The 17,794-nt window shown below is 47.5% G+C and overlaps 1 protein-coding gene across 3 annotated transcripts in view; it reads left to right on the top strand.

Moving 5' to 3' along the window:
- Positions 1–17,794, top strand: part of LOC119393175 (rab-like protein 6) — a 113,200-nt gene that overhangs the window by 44,417 nt on the left and 50,989 nt on the right. The window contains exon 13 of one of the 3 annotated variants that reach the window (XM_037660013.2): positions 8,082–8,116. The exons of the other annotated variants lie outside the window; for them this stretch is intronic. Coding sequence (XP_037515941.1) covers positions 8,082–8,116 — 35 coding nt within the window. The remainder of the gene's footprint in view (positions 1–8,081; positions 8,117–17,794) is intronic. 3 annotated transcript variants of the gene reach the window in all.

The following is a 17,794-nucleotide window of genomic DNA, read 5'->3' as shown; positions in this document are numbered from 1 at the left end:
CTAAACTTCCATGACAGTACAGTGTGACTGAAAAAGCAGTTCTGCAGTTATACTCCCATGTATAACTGGCACTTACAATACAAGCTTATTATGGGTTTGTTATACATGCTTGATATACCGTGTGAGCTGGACTCCCACTCCCTTCAGCATAAGCAGCATTGAGTCTCTTGATTTTTCATAAAAGTACAGCAGCATGTGCTATGTATATGTAGAAGTGGACCTTCTTGTTTCATAACATAAGCATAACCAGTCATATGGCGCATACAGAAAAGGAAGAAAAAAAAATCAAATTAAACTGCTGATATTGCTACAGTAGGTCTGGCCTCTTGCTTAAAACTCAAGGTCACCTGACCTCTGGCCTTGGGCTTAAGCTTGCAGCTATCACTGTTTCAGCACAATGCACTAATACAGTAAGACCTTGTTAATACATACCCACTTTAAGTGCACTAATGGTTAAAACGTAGTTGCAATGGATCCCTGACCAAGTCTCATTGTTCCTAATGTGTTCGCTGACCTACAGCGTCGAGCCGTTGTGGCTCATCCTATGCCTACCGGTTAGTGCTTGCTGCGATCGCCTTTTGTTGCATAAAGGTGAATTGTGTCTCTCGATTCACTGTGCAGCTGGTGCCTTTATGTCCCACAAAAGGTCTTCAGCCTTTTGGGAGAGTGAGCGCGAGCGGTTTGATTAGGAGGGCGCCAGGCAGAGAGAGTAGAAACTATAGCTTGCCATCATGTGCTTTCTTGCATGGTTCCTTGTTGTGGCAGTCGTGTGGGGTCGCCGTTCGCCTTTCAACTCCCTGTCTTAACGCAGTGGCTGCCGTAAAATGGAAGAACCTGGTTGTTCTCCGCAAAGCTGGCGATAATCAGTACAGTCGAACTTGGGGAAAACAAGTCTTACGTCGCCGCTGCGTACAGCATCCAGAGAAGCACGCTTAGTATGCTAATGAAAAACAACGCCAACATTAGGGCCAAGGCAGACTAGACGCTTCCGGCCCACGAGGAGCACGCACAACTTCGTATTGATGGTACGCGTTTAGCGTTGAGTCCGTGAGGCGTTTAATAAATAAATAGCACAGGTTCAGCGACCAGCAGTCCGAAACGGAGCAAGCACGAGCACCAACAACCGTCCTCGTCTTCGTCTTTCACTGGCGCCCCTGTTTGCGCCCTATCCATTCTACAAATCACTCCCCCGCAGAAAAGGAGCCATCCTGGCGACTTAAGGAACAGGGACGACTGGTGGGTCGTAATGCGGCTTCAGTCGGTCGACGTGAACAATCTCACGGCCACGGCGGCGCCGGTCTGCGGATGGTTGAACGGGCTCGACAACATAGTTGACGGGAGAGGCTTGACTTAGGACGCGGTAGGGGCCTTCATACTTCTGCAGTAGCTTTGTGGAAAGGCCAGGAGCAGAGGAGGGAACGCGAAGCCACACCAATGTTCAAGGCGAATATGACTGGGGAGGCAGGTTTGCGTCATGGAGGTCCTTTTGGCGTGCTTGGTCTTGTGCGGTTAAGGAACGTGCGAGCTGCCTGCATTCCTCGGCGTAGGTGGCGACTTCAGATAGAGTTGTGGACTCTGAAGCGTCCGGGCGGTACAGAAGAATGGTGTCCATAAATGAGGAAGGTTCGCGGCCGTAAAGAAGAAAGAAGGGAGAAAATCCTGTCGTAGACTGAGTAGCGCTATTGTAAGCGTACGTAACAAAGGGTAGTATGCGGTCCCAGTTGGTGTGGTCAGCGGAGACGTACATGGACAGCATGTCGCCTAGTGTGCGTTAAAGCGCTCAGTCATTCCGTTGGTTTGTGGATGGTAGGCGCTGGTTGTCCGGTGCACAACGTTGCATTCACGGAGGAGGGCTTGTACGGCATCAGACAGGAACGTGCGTCCGCGGTCGCTGAGTAGCTCGCGAGGCGCGCCGTGGCGAAGAACAAGTTGGTGAAGTATGAATAAGCCGACTTCACGTGATGTGGCCTCTGGCAGCGCGGCAGTCTCAGCGTAGCGTGTCAGATGATCGATAGCGACGATCACCCAGCGGTTCCCGTCTGGCGTGTACGGAAGGGGGCCGTACAAATCAATTCCGATGCGATCAAAAGGCCGGGAGGGACAAGGCAACGGCTGAGCGGTCCAGTGACTATACGTGGGGGGCTCTTCCGGCGCTGACACTTGGAGCATGAACGCACGTATTGGCGGACGAAGCGGTACATGCCACGCCAGTAGTACCGCAGCCGGAGGCGTGCATAGGTTTTGATTACACCAGCGTGGCCGCATTGGGGATCCGCGTGAAAGGAGGCACAGATATCGGCACGGAGGTGGCGAGGAATCACCAACAACCACTTGCGACCATCAGATAGATAGTTGCGGCGGTATAGGAGCCCATCGCGGATGGTGAAATGTCGAGCTGTGCGCCGCAGCGAGCGAGTGGCGGTACGTGGTGAGGGCTTAGATAGGAACTCCATTAAAGAGACTATCCAAGGATCCTGACGCTGCTCAGAAGGCATGTCAGCGTGTATAAGGGCCGCAGAATCGTAGCTGGAAACAGACCCGTTGCCACAGTCATGGGGAAGGGGAGAGCGAGAAAGAGCGTCGGCATCTGAATGTCTACGGCCTGACCTGTAGACGACGCGGATGTCGTATTCTTGGAGACGTAATGCCCATCGAGCTAGACGACCAGATGGGTCTTTCAGTGAAGATAACCAGCAGAGGGCGTGGTGATCAGTCACGACATCAAATGGGCGGCCATGACGTAAGGTCTAAATTTGTAATTGCCCAAACGATGGCTAGACATTCTTTCTCCGTGACCGAATAATTTTCTTCAGCTCTGGTGAGAGTGCGACTTGCGTAAGAAACAACGTACTCGTCGAAGCCAGACTTGCGTGGAGCAAGAATAGCGCCAAGGCCGACTCCACTGGCGTCCGTGTGGATTCGGTAGGGGCGTCTGGGTCAAAGTGACGGAGAATCGGTGGCGATGTCAGTAGATGACGTAATTTCGCAAATGCGGCGTCGCAAGCGGAAGACCATGCCATGACACCTTGGCTGTCAGAAAGTAGGCGTGTTAAAGGGGCCATTATGGATGCGAAATCACGAACGAATCGTCGAAAATATGAGCATAGGCCTATGAAGCTGCGGAGTTCTTTCAGGGTCGACGGCTTGGGAAACTCGGCGACAGCGCGGAGCTTTGCAGGGTCGGGTAGAATGCCGTCCTTGCTGACAACATGTCCCAAGATGGTGAGCTTCCTGGCGGCGAAGTGACACTTCTTCATATTGAGTTGTAGACCAGCCTGTGTGAGGCATTCCAGGACACTTGCGAGGCGCAGAAGATGGGTGTCGAAGTCCTTTGAAAAAACTACGACGTCGTCCAGATAACAAAGGCACGTGTTCCACTTGAGACCTCGAAGGATGTTGTCCATAAGGACGCTCGAAGGTGGCGGGGGCGTTGCAAAGGCCAAACGGCATCACGTTGAAACTCATACAGGCCGTCAGGAGTTACGAACGCAGTTTTTGGGCGGTCAGCTTCATCTATAGGTACCTGCCAGTACCCCGATCGAAGGTCCAGTGAAGAAAAGAACTCCGCGCCTTGCAAACAGTCGAGCGCGTCATCGATTCTGGGAGCGGATAGACATCTTTGCGTGTGATCCTGTAAGGCGCCTATAATCAACACAGAATCGGATGCTACCCGTCCTTCTTTTCACAAGTACCACCGGGGAGGCCAAGGACTGTGGGACGGCTGTATAACGCCACGACTAAGCATATCAGTCACCTGGTCATCAATAACTCGGCGTTCAGCGTGAGAGACCCGGTATGGACGCTGACGCAGGGGTGCATGGCTCCCGGTGTCCATATGATGGACGATGGCAGACGTTCGACCCAAACTGGTTTGCTTGTAGTCGAAAGACGTCCGAAAGCGGTCGAGAAGCTTCAAGAGTTGGGTGCGTTGAGCAATAGGAAGGTCCGAATCAATTGATGGAAGGAAAGCGTCTAGGGAAGATGTGTTGGACGTGGTAACGAGATCAACGCTGGCGACCTGGAGGCTTGTTGTGCGATCGAGCAGTTGGCTGGCGCAAACAGAATCAATCTCCTCAAGACGCCCTATACATTCTCCGCGGAATACTGTGGCTGCGACCGAAAGCAGGTTCGTGACATAAATGCTTGAGCAGGAGTCTTCGATCGTGACAAGAGCAAAGGGGAGAATGAACTTCTTACGAGAAGTGACTGCTCCTGACGGTGTGAACATGGCGCTAGAGAAAGCATAGTCGCAGGAGATCGGTACCCGAACAGAAGACATAGGTGGGATGTCCGTGTCCGCGGCGACGACGACACGAGGAAAGGTGACTTGCCAGAATCGATGTCGAGATCGCTGATAATTCTAGTTCGGCACGGGCACAGTCAACGATGGCATGATGTGTGGAAAGGAAGTCCCAGCCCAATATAACGTCGTGCGAGCATGTGGAAAGACGACGAATCGACGACATACAAAACGTCTGAATGAGTAGCCGAGCCGTGCACGTCACGGAAGGTTGTATGGGATGTGCGGTTGCCGTACGGAGAGAAAGAACCAGAAAGCGGAATCGTAATTTTTTTAACTTGCGGCACATTGCTTCGCTCAACACAGACACAGCAGCTCCCGTATCGACTAAGGCCTGCACGGAACACCTTCAATGAGACAGTTATTTCGTTAGCAGGTTGAGAACGAGGTCTTGTAATTTCGACAGCGTCGCAGTTCTTGCCTCCGGAACTGCGATGGTCAGTTTTCCGTTTGGACGGGCGAGGGGCGACGAATCTTGGCGAAAGCGAACGTCGGCGCGGGACGGCGATCGACGGGAGTTGAAAGCTCGGCGTTGGATGAAGGGTGTCCGAAGTTGCGTGGGGAGGGCATCGCTGGGTGGCTCTGGACGGACGTAGCTGTAACTTGCGTCAACGTACCTGGACGGGCAACGCGGCGGCGGCAGAAACGCTCGACATGGCCGGTATGACAGCAGTAGTAACATATTGGTCGGTTTGTCCGTTGTGCGCCAAGGATTATGAGGAGGGGTGACAGGACGACGATAAAGTGGAACGGGCGGGCCTGCCGCGCTCTGCGTTGAGTAAATGCACTTGAGGAGTGAGCAGCGTCCGTGCCGTGTGGCAGCGCATGTGACTGCCTTCTCGCGACGTCAGCGTAGGTCAAGGGCGCGGATACAGACGGCGGCTTGGTGCGTAGGCGGAAGGGCTTCGGATACTTGCTCCTCAATGGTTTGTCGCAGCGACGATGGGATCCCATGAGCATTGCCTGGGACAAAGGGTGCAAGAGACAGTTGTCGTGCAACTTCTTCTCGGATGAACTGCTTGATTTGTTGCGTCAATACCGTCGGGTCCGGAGAGATGGCGCCAACGGTGAGTGCTGACGTACTGGTCGTGTCGAAGCTAGGACGCGTGTGGAGATGCGCTGCTTTCGCAACTCGTCGTAGCTCTGGCAGTGCTGAATGACGTCCGTGACTGTTTGAGGGTTTTTGGCCACAAGCATGTGGAACGCATCGTCCTCGATGCCTTTCATGATATGCTTGACTTTGTCAGCCTCGGACATGGCAGGATTGAAGCGGCGGCAGAGGCCTACGACGTCCTCAATATAGGAAGTGAAACACTCTCCGACAGTTGGGCGCGATCACGCAAGCGCTGCTCTGCGCGGAGCTTGCGCACTGTCGGTCGGCCGAATACGTCCGCGAAAGTCGCTTTGAAAGAGGCCCAGGTGGTAATCTCAGCCTCATGGTTGTTAAACCAGAGTTCCGCGACTCCTCTCAGGTAGAACTGGACGCGGCCGAGTTTGTCGTTATCGTCCCACTTGTTGTTGACACTCACTCTTTCGTACGAAGAGAGCCAATCTTCGACGTCCTGCTCATCAGTACCGCTGAAGATGAATGGGTCGCGCTCCCTTAGAATACCGGGACAGCGAGGAGCTGGGGTGTGGCAGCATTCTGCTGTGCGACGTCGTCGGGCATGGTTGACAGGGAAGGTAGAGTCCGGTTACGGAGTTCCAGGGTGCAAAAGAGAACCAGCACTCTCCACCACTTGATGGTACGCGTTTAGCGTTGAGTCCGTGAGGCCGTTTAATAAATAAATAGCACAGGTTCAGCGACCAGCAGTCCGAAACGGAGCAAGCACGAGCACCAACAACCGTCCTCGTCTTCGTCTTCACTGGCGCCCCTGTTTGCGCCTAGCCATTCTACAGTATGAAGATTTTGAGTCACTGTTTACATTGATACCATATTTACTCGCCTGCATACAACACTTATCTCTAACTACAACAGCGGAAAAATAAAAACTAAAAAAAATCCCTGCATATTGCCGCAAGTCGCCTACCTTACATTATCGTAAGCAGTGATGTGAAGCCAACTTGTGCACCAAAATTTGCATTGAAAATATGGTAACTTCTATTAAAATTTTATATCGAATTATGTGATATAGAACTAATTCCCGTTTTTTAGCGAGTTCGATATATGTGGATTCGACTGTATATTGCACACCACTATTGTTTATGTGTAGCTTAATTCCTAGCAGAATACTAGATCATTAGCCCTTCATGTGTCAAAGGTGTATATGTGGTGCGTGAACAAGTCTGGATGACTTATATTAATGGCGCTGTCTGTACGTTTAAAAGCACACCAATTTTTTCTGTCTTCGTTGTTCCACAAGTGCTGCCACGCTTTGGCGATACAAGGCATTCTTTTTACACTATCGACCTTCGGTTTGATTTCAAGGGTTTGTATAGGCGAGCGCATTGGCTATTGCTTGCAAATCGCCTCACAGATGTGCAATTGGTAGCCACAAAGCTGATGCCATCTGGTTGCTTATCTCTAAGAGGATGAGCACTTGATGCTTGCTCATTATTGCTTACAAGGGTGTGAGGACAGCTGTTCACTGGCTGGCACTTGGATATACAAACGATGCCACTCAATACAAACGATACTGCCATGCCTGCATTTTGTTTCTTGATATACTTACAAAAACCTTATTGCTTGGCAAAAAGATGGACTGCAGGAAGTTTCTTACTCGTTGGTTTTTTTTTTGATGGGCACACAACCATAATTTTGTTGCATGCAATCACTTACACAGCAGTTAGGCTATGGATGTGCACGTTGGTTGCTCTGCTGCTAACCAGTCAAGCAGTGTTCCCTCCAATTGCTGACTACTGCCCAAGTGCCAAATCGGAATTAGATTCATTGGAATCTTGAGGCGAGGAATTACTATCTAGTTTGGACTTAGATTAAGTCCAAGGAGTAACTTCACAGAAGTGGTGTGCGGCATCATGATGCTAACTGCAACTAGCTGAAATTAGTCTGGTGTTTTAGCATTGCCATTTTTGGGCGTGTTGGCTAACGGAACTCGAAAACATTCAGCGCTAGCAAACAAGGATGTAAGAGAGACAACACCACAATGCGATAACTTCAACAATTGTGTGTAAGTCTGGTGTGTGCATTTTCCTATGCCTGTAAAAGATACTTATTCCAGTGTGTCAATTTCTTAGTCTGATAGGCCTTCTTCCCTCATTGTATTATTAGCCATGAATGAGAACTGCATCTCTATTTATGGAAATAATTTTGTTTTCCCACCAATGGTCACTCTAAAATATTACATTTGTTTTTGTTATTTACGGTGAATCTACAATTTAAAAAATCTGCCCTGTTGGGTTGCATATGATGCAAAATATTTACGTTCAAAAGGCTCAGTGACAAACTGACTGTATTGCACAAAACTCCTGTTTCTTTTTTATTTAGTGGTTATATTTTTTCAATGCTTACAGGGCAAAAGAAATGTTACAGGGCAAGTTTTGTTTCCAGCAAAATAAAAGTTATGTTTTACCGTCTGCAGGCCTCCTGTTCTCATTTCATAGAAATTAAAAGCACAATACTGGCCACAATGGAGACAGGGCATTCATGACTTTATTGCTTCAATGGATAATGAATTATTCTGGAGGCAAGGTTTGGGAATAAGAAGTACTTAAATTTGGATTTTCTTTTGCACACGTTCGGATTTTCTATTTAACTGGTGCGTCAGGCTATGCCTTTCCCGCCCCCGAATTCTGTGAAAGATCTTTTTCAAATCTGTTTCAGAGCCTTCAGAGGAATCTTTTCTGTCAAGGGAAGAGGTACGTGAGCCATAACATTGCTGTAAGCATAGGATTGGTGTACTATTACTAGTTTATAGATTGTGGGGCTTGTAAAAAAAATCACCTGGTCTGCACCGAACACGCAGCACAGTCACAGTGAAAGCTAGAAGAGTGGCCTTTGTAGAGCTTGTGGGAAACTCTCTTGGGCAACTAATACCAGTACACTTGCAAGGTACCCACTATGCCAAAAATCATAATTTTTGCGCAGTAGGGAAGCACCCACTATGCCATTATTCGTCATTCTGCAGAGAAGCGTGGTACCTACTACACATCTGTAAGGCATTAATGTGCACTTTGTGCTGTGGCTGATGACGATGAAGAAATATGGCTGAGCCCTTTGTAATGAGTTGGAAGCATTCAACAACCCACTCGTGCAATTCGCATTGTGTGACACCTTGTTGCTATTTACTCTTCTACCACGCTATGTTACATAGTTAAAGGGGTCATGAGCCTTGGGCTTGTTGAAAAAACACATCCTGCGGAAAGCTGACACGGCTATGAACTGCTCAGCCGAATTGCAGTCGTGCGCGCCGCGTAAAGGCTGCAAGCGGAGCGCGAAGTTGCTGTTTTCTCAGGCGCCCTCTTTTCAAACAGAGGCCGGTTCTCACTCTCATCGGTGGGCAGAGCGCCTGCCGGTTGACGTCGCGTATCTGCTTCTCCGCGTGGCAAAAGACATAGCATCCTAATGGCTGATAGCCGACATAAATCGAGAGTGGCGTTCAGATCAGATGCGCTTCTTGCCACACGGTGCCGCCACTTGTCGGCACCGCACTCCTCAGTCTGCTAACTTTACACGGTAGCCACACTCGCGCACGTGAATCACAGCACGAGAGCGATCGCGTTTCACGACGCAAGCTGACGTAACATCTTTCCCCCGTGCCATCCCTCCCTGTCTAGCTTTCAATGCGCTCGTCGTGACGAGAAAAGAGAGAAAGCGCTGAGAGCGTGCGCCAAACCCCCGTAACTCCGCTCGTTCTTGGCGGATTCGAGAAATTTTTGCGGCAATCGATTCAGGAGGCAGTAAACTCCTATACTAAGGTCATTAAATCATTACTTGGAAAAGTGGTTCATGACCCCTTTAACGCGATTCCTAGCCCAACATGACGCCTGTATAGGGTCTTTTTGCGAAGGAGTTTCAAGCACCGGTGTGGCTCTGTGGTAGAATACTCGACTACCATAGAGAGGGCGCGGGTTCAAATCCCATCCAATCCTGGATATTTTTTTCTTATTTCAGTTTTTCTTATTTCGCGCGATCGCAGTTACAGAACCGGGGCGCGGTGGCAGCGGACAACTACGGCACCAAAATCGCCTGTTGTGTGATCTCATCACAGCTTTCGCTGTAAAAAAAAAAAAAAGATTAAAAGGAGTTCAAGATATGAGGCGCACTATCAAGTGTAAACTCCATTTTTCATTTTCAGAATACTGCATGCTTTACCTGCTAGGTGCACCAGGTGAGCTCCTTCCGGGGAGCAGGAATGCAGGGAGCTTATGCCTTGTGTCTTTTATGGGGGGGGGGGGCTGATACACATTTAGTATTTATTTTAATTATGAAAAGTGAATGTTAAAGTGAGTGTATTTAAAGAAAAAAAATTTAAGTGCTTGTTCTATCAAAGGAGAAGCCTGAATGCTTTCATATCTACCAGGTACAGTTTTGTTCATATTCATTTGTCTGTGCAGTTCATCAGCTGCCTTGTTCTTAAAACCCCTTCCCTTACACTCTATTCGTATATAGACTTCCCTTATGCAGCTTTGATGAAGATTCTGGCAGGCTGTTGGCCGAAATGCTTCTTAGAACACCTGAGCAGTAATTTTTACAAGTGGTTAGCACATAGCACAGTGTCAAGCGCTACGTAAAGTGTTGTAGAGGGATGTGGGCTTCACTCACAGTGAAACATATGGTGAATGGCTGGAAGAGTAAATTGAATTTGGGTTATCAAGATACATGCACTGTGGCTAACCACCTCAGCAGCATTCTTTTGCTCTCACATTGGTAGGCTATGGGTTAGCAGTGACTGGTAATGTAAAGGCCAAATGAAAACTCACTTCTGTGTAAAAGAAACCGGCAGTGTTTATTCCAAATTTCTCGAGCTCTTGTTTTGGCGGTGCAAAGCCTTGCACACAGTGTGCGTTTGATTTTAAAACCCGGCATTTGAATTTCACGATGGTTTGTGAAAACTGGCTGCAGATAAGCCGAGAGGATCCCGATGGAACATCATCACCAGCTGCCTGAGAATGCACCAACAGAGCCAACAACATTTTGGAGCATGCCCAGTGAGGACTTGAATTTTCTGGAGAAGAGATACACTGCCCTTCCTCCACAGCTTGGTGAGTTGTCATGCCAAACATTTTGACACTGTCGTGACAAGGCTCTTTTAGAATTCAAAATACTTGCACTTGTAACCTTTTGTACTCAATTACTTTAATCAGTTTGATGCTTATTTCCTTAATGTAGGATCTGCTGTATAACAGCCATTGAGATGTGATGGTGTTAAAGGGATTACATGCTTATTTTGTACGAGTAATCTAGGCAAACATGGGACGGCAGTAGTAACTTCTTAATAAAAGGTGTGTCAGTGTGTAACGAACACCAAACCAGTAACAAGGACTGTACTGGGCACATAGCACATCCTGAAGCCTTGTGTTAGCTCTATCGGCTGGTGTCCATTCTCCATGTTTATTCTGCCTTGTTGCTTACTTTCTTCTGACGTTACGTACTTCACATAGCTGCGTGGCTTGTGCAAGTTGGGCATTGCCTGGCATTACCGATGTTTTTATGCTAGGCTAATCTTGTTCGCTATACCACAGCATTGAGACATGGTGCCCGTGATATTAGCGATGCGTGTACACTGCGTTGCACTCTTCCATTGCTCCACCAGTGCTGACATTGCACTGTGCAGTGGTGACCCAACTGAACCATTTGTGCCATTTTGCTGCATTTCAGCTTGTCTGTGGGCTGGGAGGCCTTTTGTGTTTTTGAAGCAACGGGGTGCTCCCCTTTCTGATAACGAACGGCTGCAGGTGGTGTGCTTCTCTGCATGGCGCTTAGTTATCTTCACCGCATCACACATTCGCGTTGCAGTGAAGCTTGCTTAAGCAAATTGATCCTATTTATGAAATGCAAAAAATTCCTGCTGCACAAGCCATCCATTTTTGGGCCTGCACCTCGCTCATTTTCCTCGATTGCTTGCACTGCACTTCACATTCAATGCCCTGTATGACAGAATCTGCCAAAACCATGTAATTTTGTCGGCATGAGTATTTCCAATAGTGTCGTGATCATGGTGCACTTGGGAGGAGCACACATTCCATATATCAAATGCGAACATTGAGTTTTGTATACGTGTACAGCAGGGCTGGGCAAAGATACTTTGAAATTGTATCGCGATACGATACAAGATACTCAGGCAAAAATTATTGGAGATACAGATACAAGATACTGCCGCAATAATTGTATCCGATACGATACTTGGCAATTGTATCTTAAGATACTTCGATACATCAAATTTGTTATTATAGATCCATATAATGTAGCAGCAAACACCTATACACGAAAATGCCTGCTTGAAAATTTCTTAACTGTGACCTATTTTGTTTCAATTGAATGAAATGTCTTTAGTATCTCAAAAGTGTTGCCCTTCTTGCTCAAGGTACATTAGTTTTCTTCATAACGACCTATTGGAGCTTGTTTTAGTTTCTTCACAGGACAACTCTTCATACATTTCGCTGACTGCGGTTACTGCTTGTCATTTTTGCAATTGATGGGAGTCGCTGCTCAGCTTGCCGACCAGCTAGCGGGTTGCCATGCAATCACAATAACATCAATAAGAAGCCTTCGCATGAAGGCGCAAATACCGGTGTGGAGTTTTACCTTGTCCGTAAAAGACAGTTTGCACAATACCGTATATCCGGACAGGTGTACAGCAGCAACAACGCTGGTAGCGACTTTTTTGGGGGGAGGGGGGGGGGGGGGGGCGGGGAAAGCACGGTGTATACGGAGTTTGATACCCTTCGCTAGTGGACCGGCCGCCACACATGACCGTATCCGTCCCATTTGCTTTTACTTTCTAATATGTTCGTGAGCTACACAGGCATGACTGGTCTCAAGCATTTCTTTCGTGAGGAACATGTGGTCCCCATGTGCTGAAACATAACCGTGGAACAAAAACTCTATATTTCAATCCGCGTCCACATTTCGCTCGTTGTGTACATCGGTATCGATGTTTCTCGAATCCTGACTCCAAATACCCTTCTGAAATGACCTATATATGAGATATGGGAAAGGCTTCCTTTCAAATGCCAACGTCATTTTATTCAAGCTCTCTCCGACCCATCATCTTCACTGTCGCGGCCCTTGGAGCTAAATTTCGCGACTGCGGCCCGCTGGCTATAAGCTGAGTTTGAGACCCCTGGTGTATACGTAGATGACGTAAAACTGCAATGAATTTCCATGTTCTATTTACTGCTGGCGTAAGGGATCTTTGTTGATATACTCATTAACGTGCAAACTTTAAGCAATTTTTCTCAACCAGAGAGCATGTGCAACACAGAAATGTCTCAGACGTATTTATAGTTGCACAAAGAGTCGCAGGACACCGCCGCTATTCGCGCTGTTGCCGCTTATAGCTCCCATTACGTGGCGATTAGTAATAAGAAAAATGTTTAAGAACGCCTAAAACAGGAAAACAAATATAATTTAAAGTGTGGGATTGGGCTAGTTGGTATTCCATTATTAAACTGCCCAGCGCAAAAATTTAACACGGTACACATACAAACGACGAGGACAAGCGCAGACTTCCAACGGATTTTTATTACAAAAACGCACACATATATAGGCTACAGACCAGAATAAGATCACAGCTTATTCAGGCACTTGAGGCCGCAACAATAGCTCAAGGAAGTTGCATCAGAAACCGTTCATTTCCTTATCGGAAAAAGAATTGACGTATTTGAATTTTTCGGCACGTGGTCTCCCAAGGTGATATCTTGTTCTTTGGGGGTTCTTTCTTGCCTTTTAGGCTTTTTGGCTTTAAATGCGAAGCATTTCTTAGCGAACCTCTGGCACTTTGAGCGTTTCTACTACGTATCGTATCTATCTATCTATCTATCTAGCCGCCTACGTCTGCGTGCTCTCATGATCGCCTCCTCAACTTGGTGTAGACCAAATTGGCATGGGAGGGTAAGGGGATTGGACGAATATGACTGTCGGGTCAAGACATGAATTACATGAAAATCATGTCACGTACGTCGTCAAACCCTTTCCTCCAGACACGTGGGCACATACCCGTTTCCCACGGGCCGCGGTGTACGGGTATACGCCACAGGTGATTGACAGTTTATATCTACCAGGAACGGCGAGAACAAACGTTGTTAGTTTAAGTGTGAGAGCTTTAAGAAAAACAGACATCGGTAGCGTTGACCCGACAAATGGAAAGAATAAGAATAGGATCCTAGCAGGAATCGAACCCAAGCATTCTGCGTGGGAATCAGGTATTCTACCGCAAAGCCACGCCATGTCTGTACACTGGTTTGGAAAAACAGCCTATGCAGGCGTAATGGCGGTGCAACGACAATTGTGTTTGTGGTGCTGGCGATCTAATTTGCAAGAAAGCAATAAACACTGCATGATACTCCTACGACGCTCCTACTCCTACCATCCAGGCTACATACAGATTAACGTCTGTGGTTCCAGTGTTGGCTCCGCTTTTATAGCAGTGTAGTAAACATCACATTTGTATTCCTATGATTTAGCAAGCTATATTGAAGCATTGCTCGACCCCGGAGGAATACATTAACGAAAGTTACGTATGATATTCCCATCATCGCCCCGTAAAGTGCACTTAGTCCGCCAGAACGACGTCTCCTCTTCATTTCTTACGAGGCTGGGCGGTGGCCTCATGTTGACCGATGATGATGCCAGACTGATTGACAGCCGCTTTTTACACAAGGCTACGTAGGCCACATACGTCCTTGTACTCTACGAATACGACAAGTGCTGTCCACTGATGTTGCTCTACGTAGCACTATCCAGGCTTACCAGCCTCGACGGTTTATACCTCATCAACGCGAAGGGTGATATCAGTTTCCGACATGTCGCCGGCTCTATGACATACAATTTGTCGATGAAATGGCCGAAGCATCCACGATTTCCAACAACTGTACTATACCCCATGCTTCACTACACATGGATCCCTCGTCACCGCGATCTACGACCGGATCCAATAACAAGTCATCACCAGCTGCTGGTGCTCACTGACCACGGTGATGATGACTTGTTCAAGAACTTCAAGAAGCTCTTCAACACATGTACATGTTCGTGAAACGTGTGTGCCTTATCCATCATTAGGAACAAGCATAAGCACTACATATCAGCTAGTAATACCCACTTTGCCTTTGGCAGCGTTTACCCCAAATAAAGAAATGGTTATATACACCACATGTGCGGCTCTTCAGCATATATGCGTGTGCGTATAAAATATATACATGTCTTTAGCGTCACTTTGTAACGTTTCGCTCAGTAACAAAAATACGTCACAGTCACCTTCCAGCCGCGTGCTTCGCATAACACCGATTCCCACGGTACGTGGATCTTGCCAATTTTTTTTTTGTTTTTAAGTGCCTGGATAAGATGTGATCTTATTCTGGTCCGTAGCCCTATATATGTGTTGCGTTTTTCGTAATAAAAAATCAGTTGGACAGTCTGCGCTGTCCTCGTCGTTTGTATGTGTACGTGTTAAATTTTTGCGCTGAGCAGTTTTAAAATATAATTTAAATTGAGAGGTGGTTCTTTATCAAACATTCACATGAATGAGTACAGAACACAATACAGCCGGCGCCCTTAGTAGCTATGAGCATGAAGTATCGTCAAACTTACCTGTTGAAAAAGAGAAAATCAGTGCCCATGGAGAATTGCCTGAATGGTCATTGGGACGCTCATAGTAAAACGGAGCATTCAGTAAAAATTGGTTCTCAGATACCCTTCCTAACATCTTTAAGATGGCTCCTAATGATTTTCATTATTATTTTCAAACTCAATTCGCTATTTTCATACGCGGTAAGCAGAATGCTTGTACTGTATACTCAAGGCACGCCACAACTAATCTATTTCTTTTCAAAATCGCTTTGGCCAACGTGTAAATGTGGAAACAGTTGTAGAAATAAAGCAGATAGTTAGAAGATAAAGCAGCAATCTCATTTGGGAGTGCGTTACAAACGACATTACTGCAGTGACCAGACCCGGAAAAACAGTGCAGAGCACCTAGGTTATGCATGTGATGCAAAATGACAGCTAAGAAAGCACTTGTGCTAATACTGAAATATAGTTCATAAATTCTTTGAATAAATGTAGATGGAAGTGAAAAATACGGTAAGCAAGATATTTTTCTGTTAGGTAAACGCTTTGCTCTATTAATCTAGCATCAGGCAGTGTTACAAAGTTGTTAGAACCTTATTTGCATATAAGTTAATTCATTGCATGCAGGTCAAACTTACATCCACGAGATCCTTCAAATCGCTGATATGTAAAATCCACGCGACGCAAAGCAACCCCTTTCTTGCACGCATCACATTTCGTTACGGAGCAAGACGCAAGAGAATCTTCAATAACGACACTGTAACAACATCGGAATTTGGGCGACAGACGCCGCACGCAGTGGAGTACGCGGCGCAGGACAGTGGCTAAGAGCAAGTGTCGCTGCATTGGCGCAACTAAACAGAAAAGAAATCGAGAAAACAAAAGGTACGTGGGCCGAGCCTAGACGTCCGCGTGCTTGTCTTCCTGATGTTCTACCGTCACTGGATGACTCTGGCGTAAAAATAAAATAACGTCACTGCCATTAGACGTATTCAGATGGCTTAGTGCCACCAATACCAGCTTGAGAAGCGGAGCTTGGCCAACGATTATTGTTTCGCACGGTTGTGTTGCGATAGAAGTATCTTGTATCTTAAGATACACGATACATTATCAAATGTATCGGAAATACAGATACAGATACTCGTATTTCGAGACGTATCGCGATACAGATACAAGACACCCATAGAGTATCTAAGATAGTATCTAAGATACATGTATCTTCGATACTGCCCAGCACTGCATATACTATAGTTGAATGTCAAGGTATCAAATCAATAGCCGAGGAAAAGGCAATTCTGCCCGGCATGTTGGGATTCAAGGACAGTTTTGGTAACACAAGTGGATCTGCCGTAGAGACAAGTAAGAAGGCTGGAACATTGGTGGCGTAAAACTATCGGGGGAAAGAAAGTCAGAATTGAAAACACGTTAGTAGCATAAGCAGTAATGGCTAAGAAGTACAGAGCCAGGCGGCACTTGCCGCCACCCCGATTCATGGGGTATGCTCCTAACAGCCATCCATCCATCCATCTACCTATGACTTTGAAATGCAATTAAAAAAAAACAAACAAATCCCATTCACATCGTGAAAACAATGCTCGATTCTATCACTCCATTCACAGTCTTTCCATTTCCACCAGTGCCTTGTGAAACGTTCTGGCCGGTTATGAGTCCCTTTAATGCGTATTAACTACGACACACACAAAAAAGCGGGCATTAAGATTCGCGTCGATAGAGCCTCGCGCAAGAATGTATCGCGAATGGGCGTCGTCATTTTTCCAGACGACCCTCCTTGTAGCGTTAACGCCGAACAAGGGCTCGCGAACGTTGCACGGGAAGAGAGAGAAATAAAAAAGAAAAATGTAAAGGAAAGAAACAAACAAAGCAAGAAAAAAAATGGCAGTCCTGGGTTTCCTCATCGGCATCTCCCCGGCGAAGAAGCGACGGGAGGGCGTCGGCAGACGATCGAAGGCATTAGCTGCAGCCGAGGCAGAGCAGCAGCAGCAGCAGCATCCCCGGAAGCAAGCCTATAGACGCATTTGTCTCTGTCCAAGTAAGAGGCGTTGCTTTCCGCGGAGGAGGAAGAGGCGGAATCGGGCAACCGACTAGCTGCTGATGCTGCTGCGCCACCTCACCTCACGCACCTTTGGCGGCAGCAGCGGCAGTGCTATACCCAAATCCCCGAGCACGCGCTCGCTCTCCGAACGCAGCCGCCCACACACCTTGATGGGCACGGAATAGCGCTGCATCCGACATCGCACGCGGCGGCTATTAGCACGCCCCTGTGGGACGCGCATCGAAGCCGGGGCAGAGTGGCAGCCGGCCAGGGAATCACACGAGGAAGGGAGGAGTGCATCAGAACAGAGGCTTAGCCGATACAACGCCTTGTTTCTTCGCTATGCTGCAGGCACGGCAAGGTGCAGAGGAGCGCACCGTGGCACATCGCGAGGTCATTCCCCATTCGAGCAGTTCGATCGCTGCGAATTAGTTCACAGATTCAGCAGGAATTAGTCCGTTTTTCGCTTATTAAGGGAGAAAAATAGGAAGCGGGGAGCAGAGAAGCTAACGATAAACGTCTGTTTTGCTGAAGGACTTGTTGCTGGGCAAGTTGGTGAATACTTGACGACATTTTGACTATCCCAAGATCACTTGTTCGCAGCCTGTAAGCGGGGACGCATATATGGTAGCGTTAACAAGAGCGTGTTCCATCAGGCGTGGGAAGCCACTTGTACAGACCAACGATATTTCTCATTTCTTCTTTGCATTCAGAAGCCCGTCGCCGCCAGACGAAAGACGGCATCAGCTGTCCA

The sequence above is a fragment of the Rhipicephalus sanguineus genome, chromosome 1 (assembly GCF_013339695.2).
Source record: "Rhipicephalus sanguineus isolate Rsan-2018 chromosome 1, BIME_Rsan_1.4, whole genome shotgun sequence".
NCBI classification, from domain to species: domain Eukaryota; kingdom Metazoa; phylum Arthropoda; class Arachnida; order Ixodida; family Ixodidae; genus Rhipicephalus; species Rhipicephalus sanguineus.
This window is presented reverse-complemented; position numbering and strand designations above follow the sequence as displayed.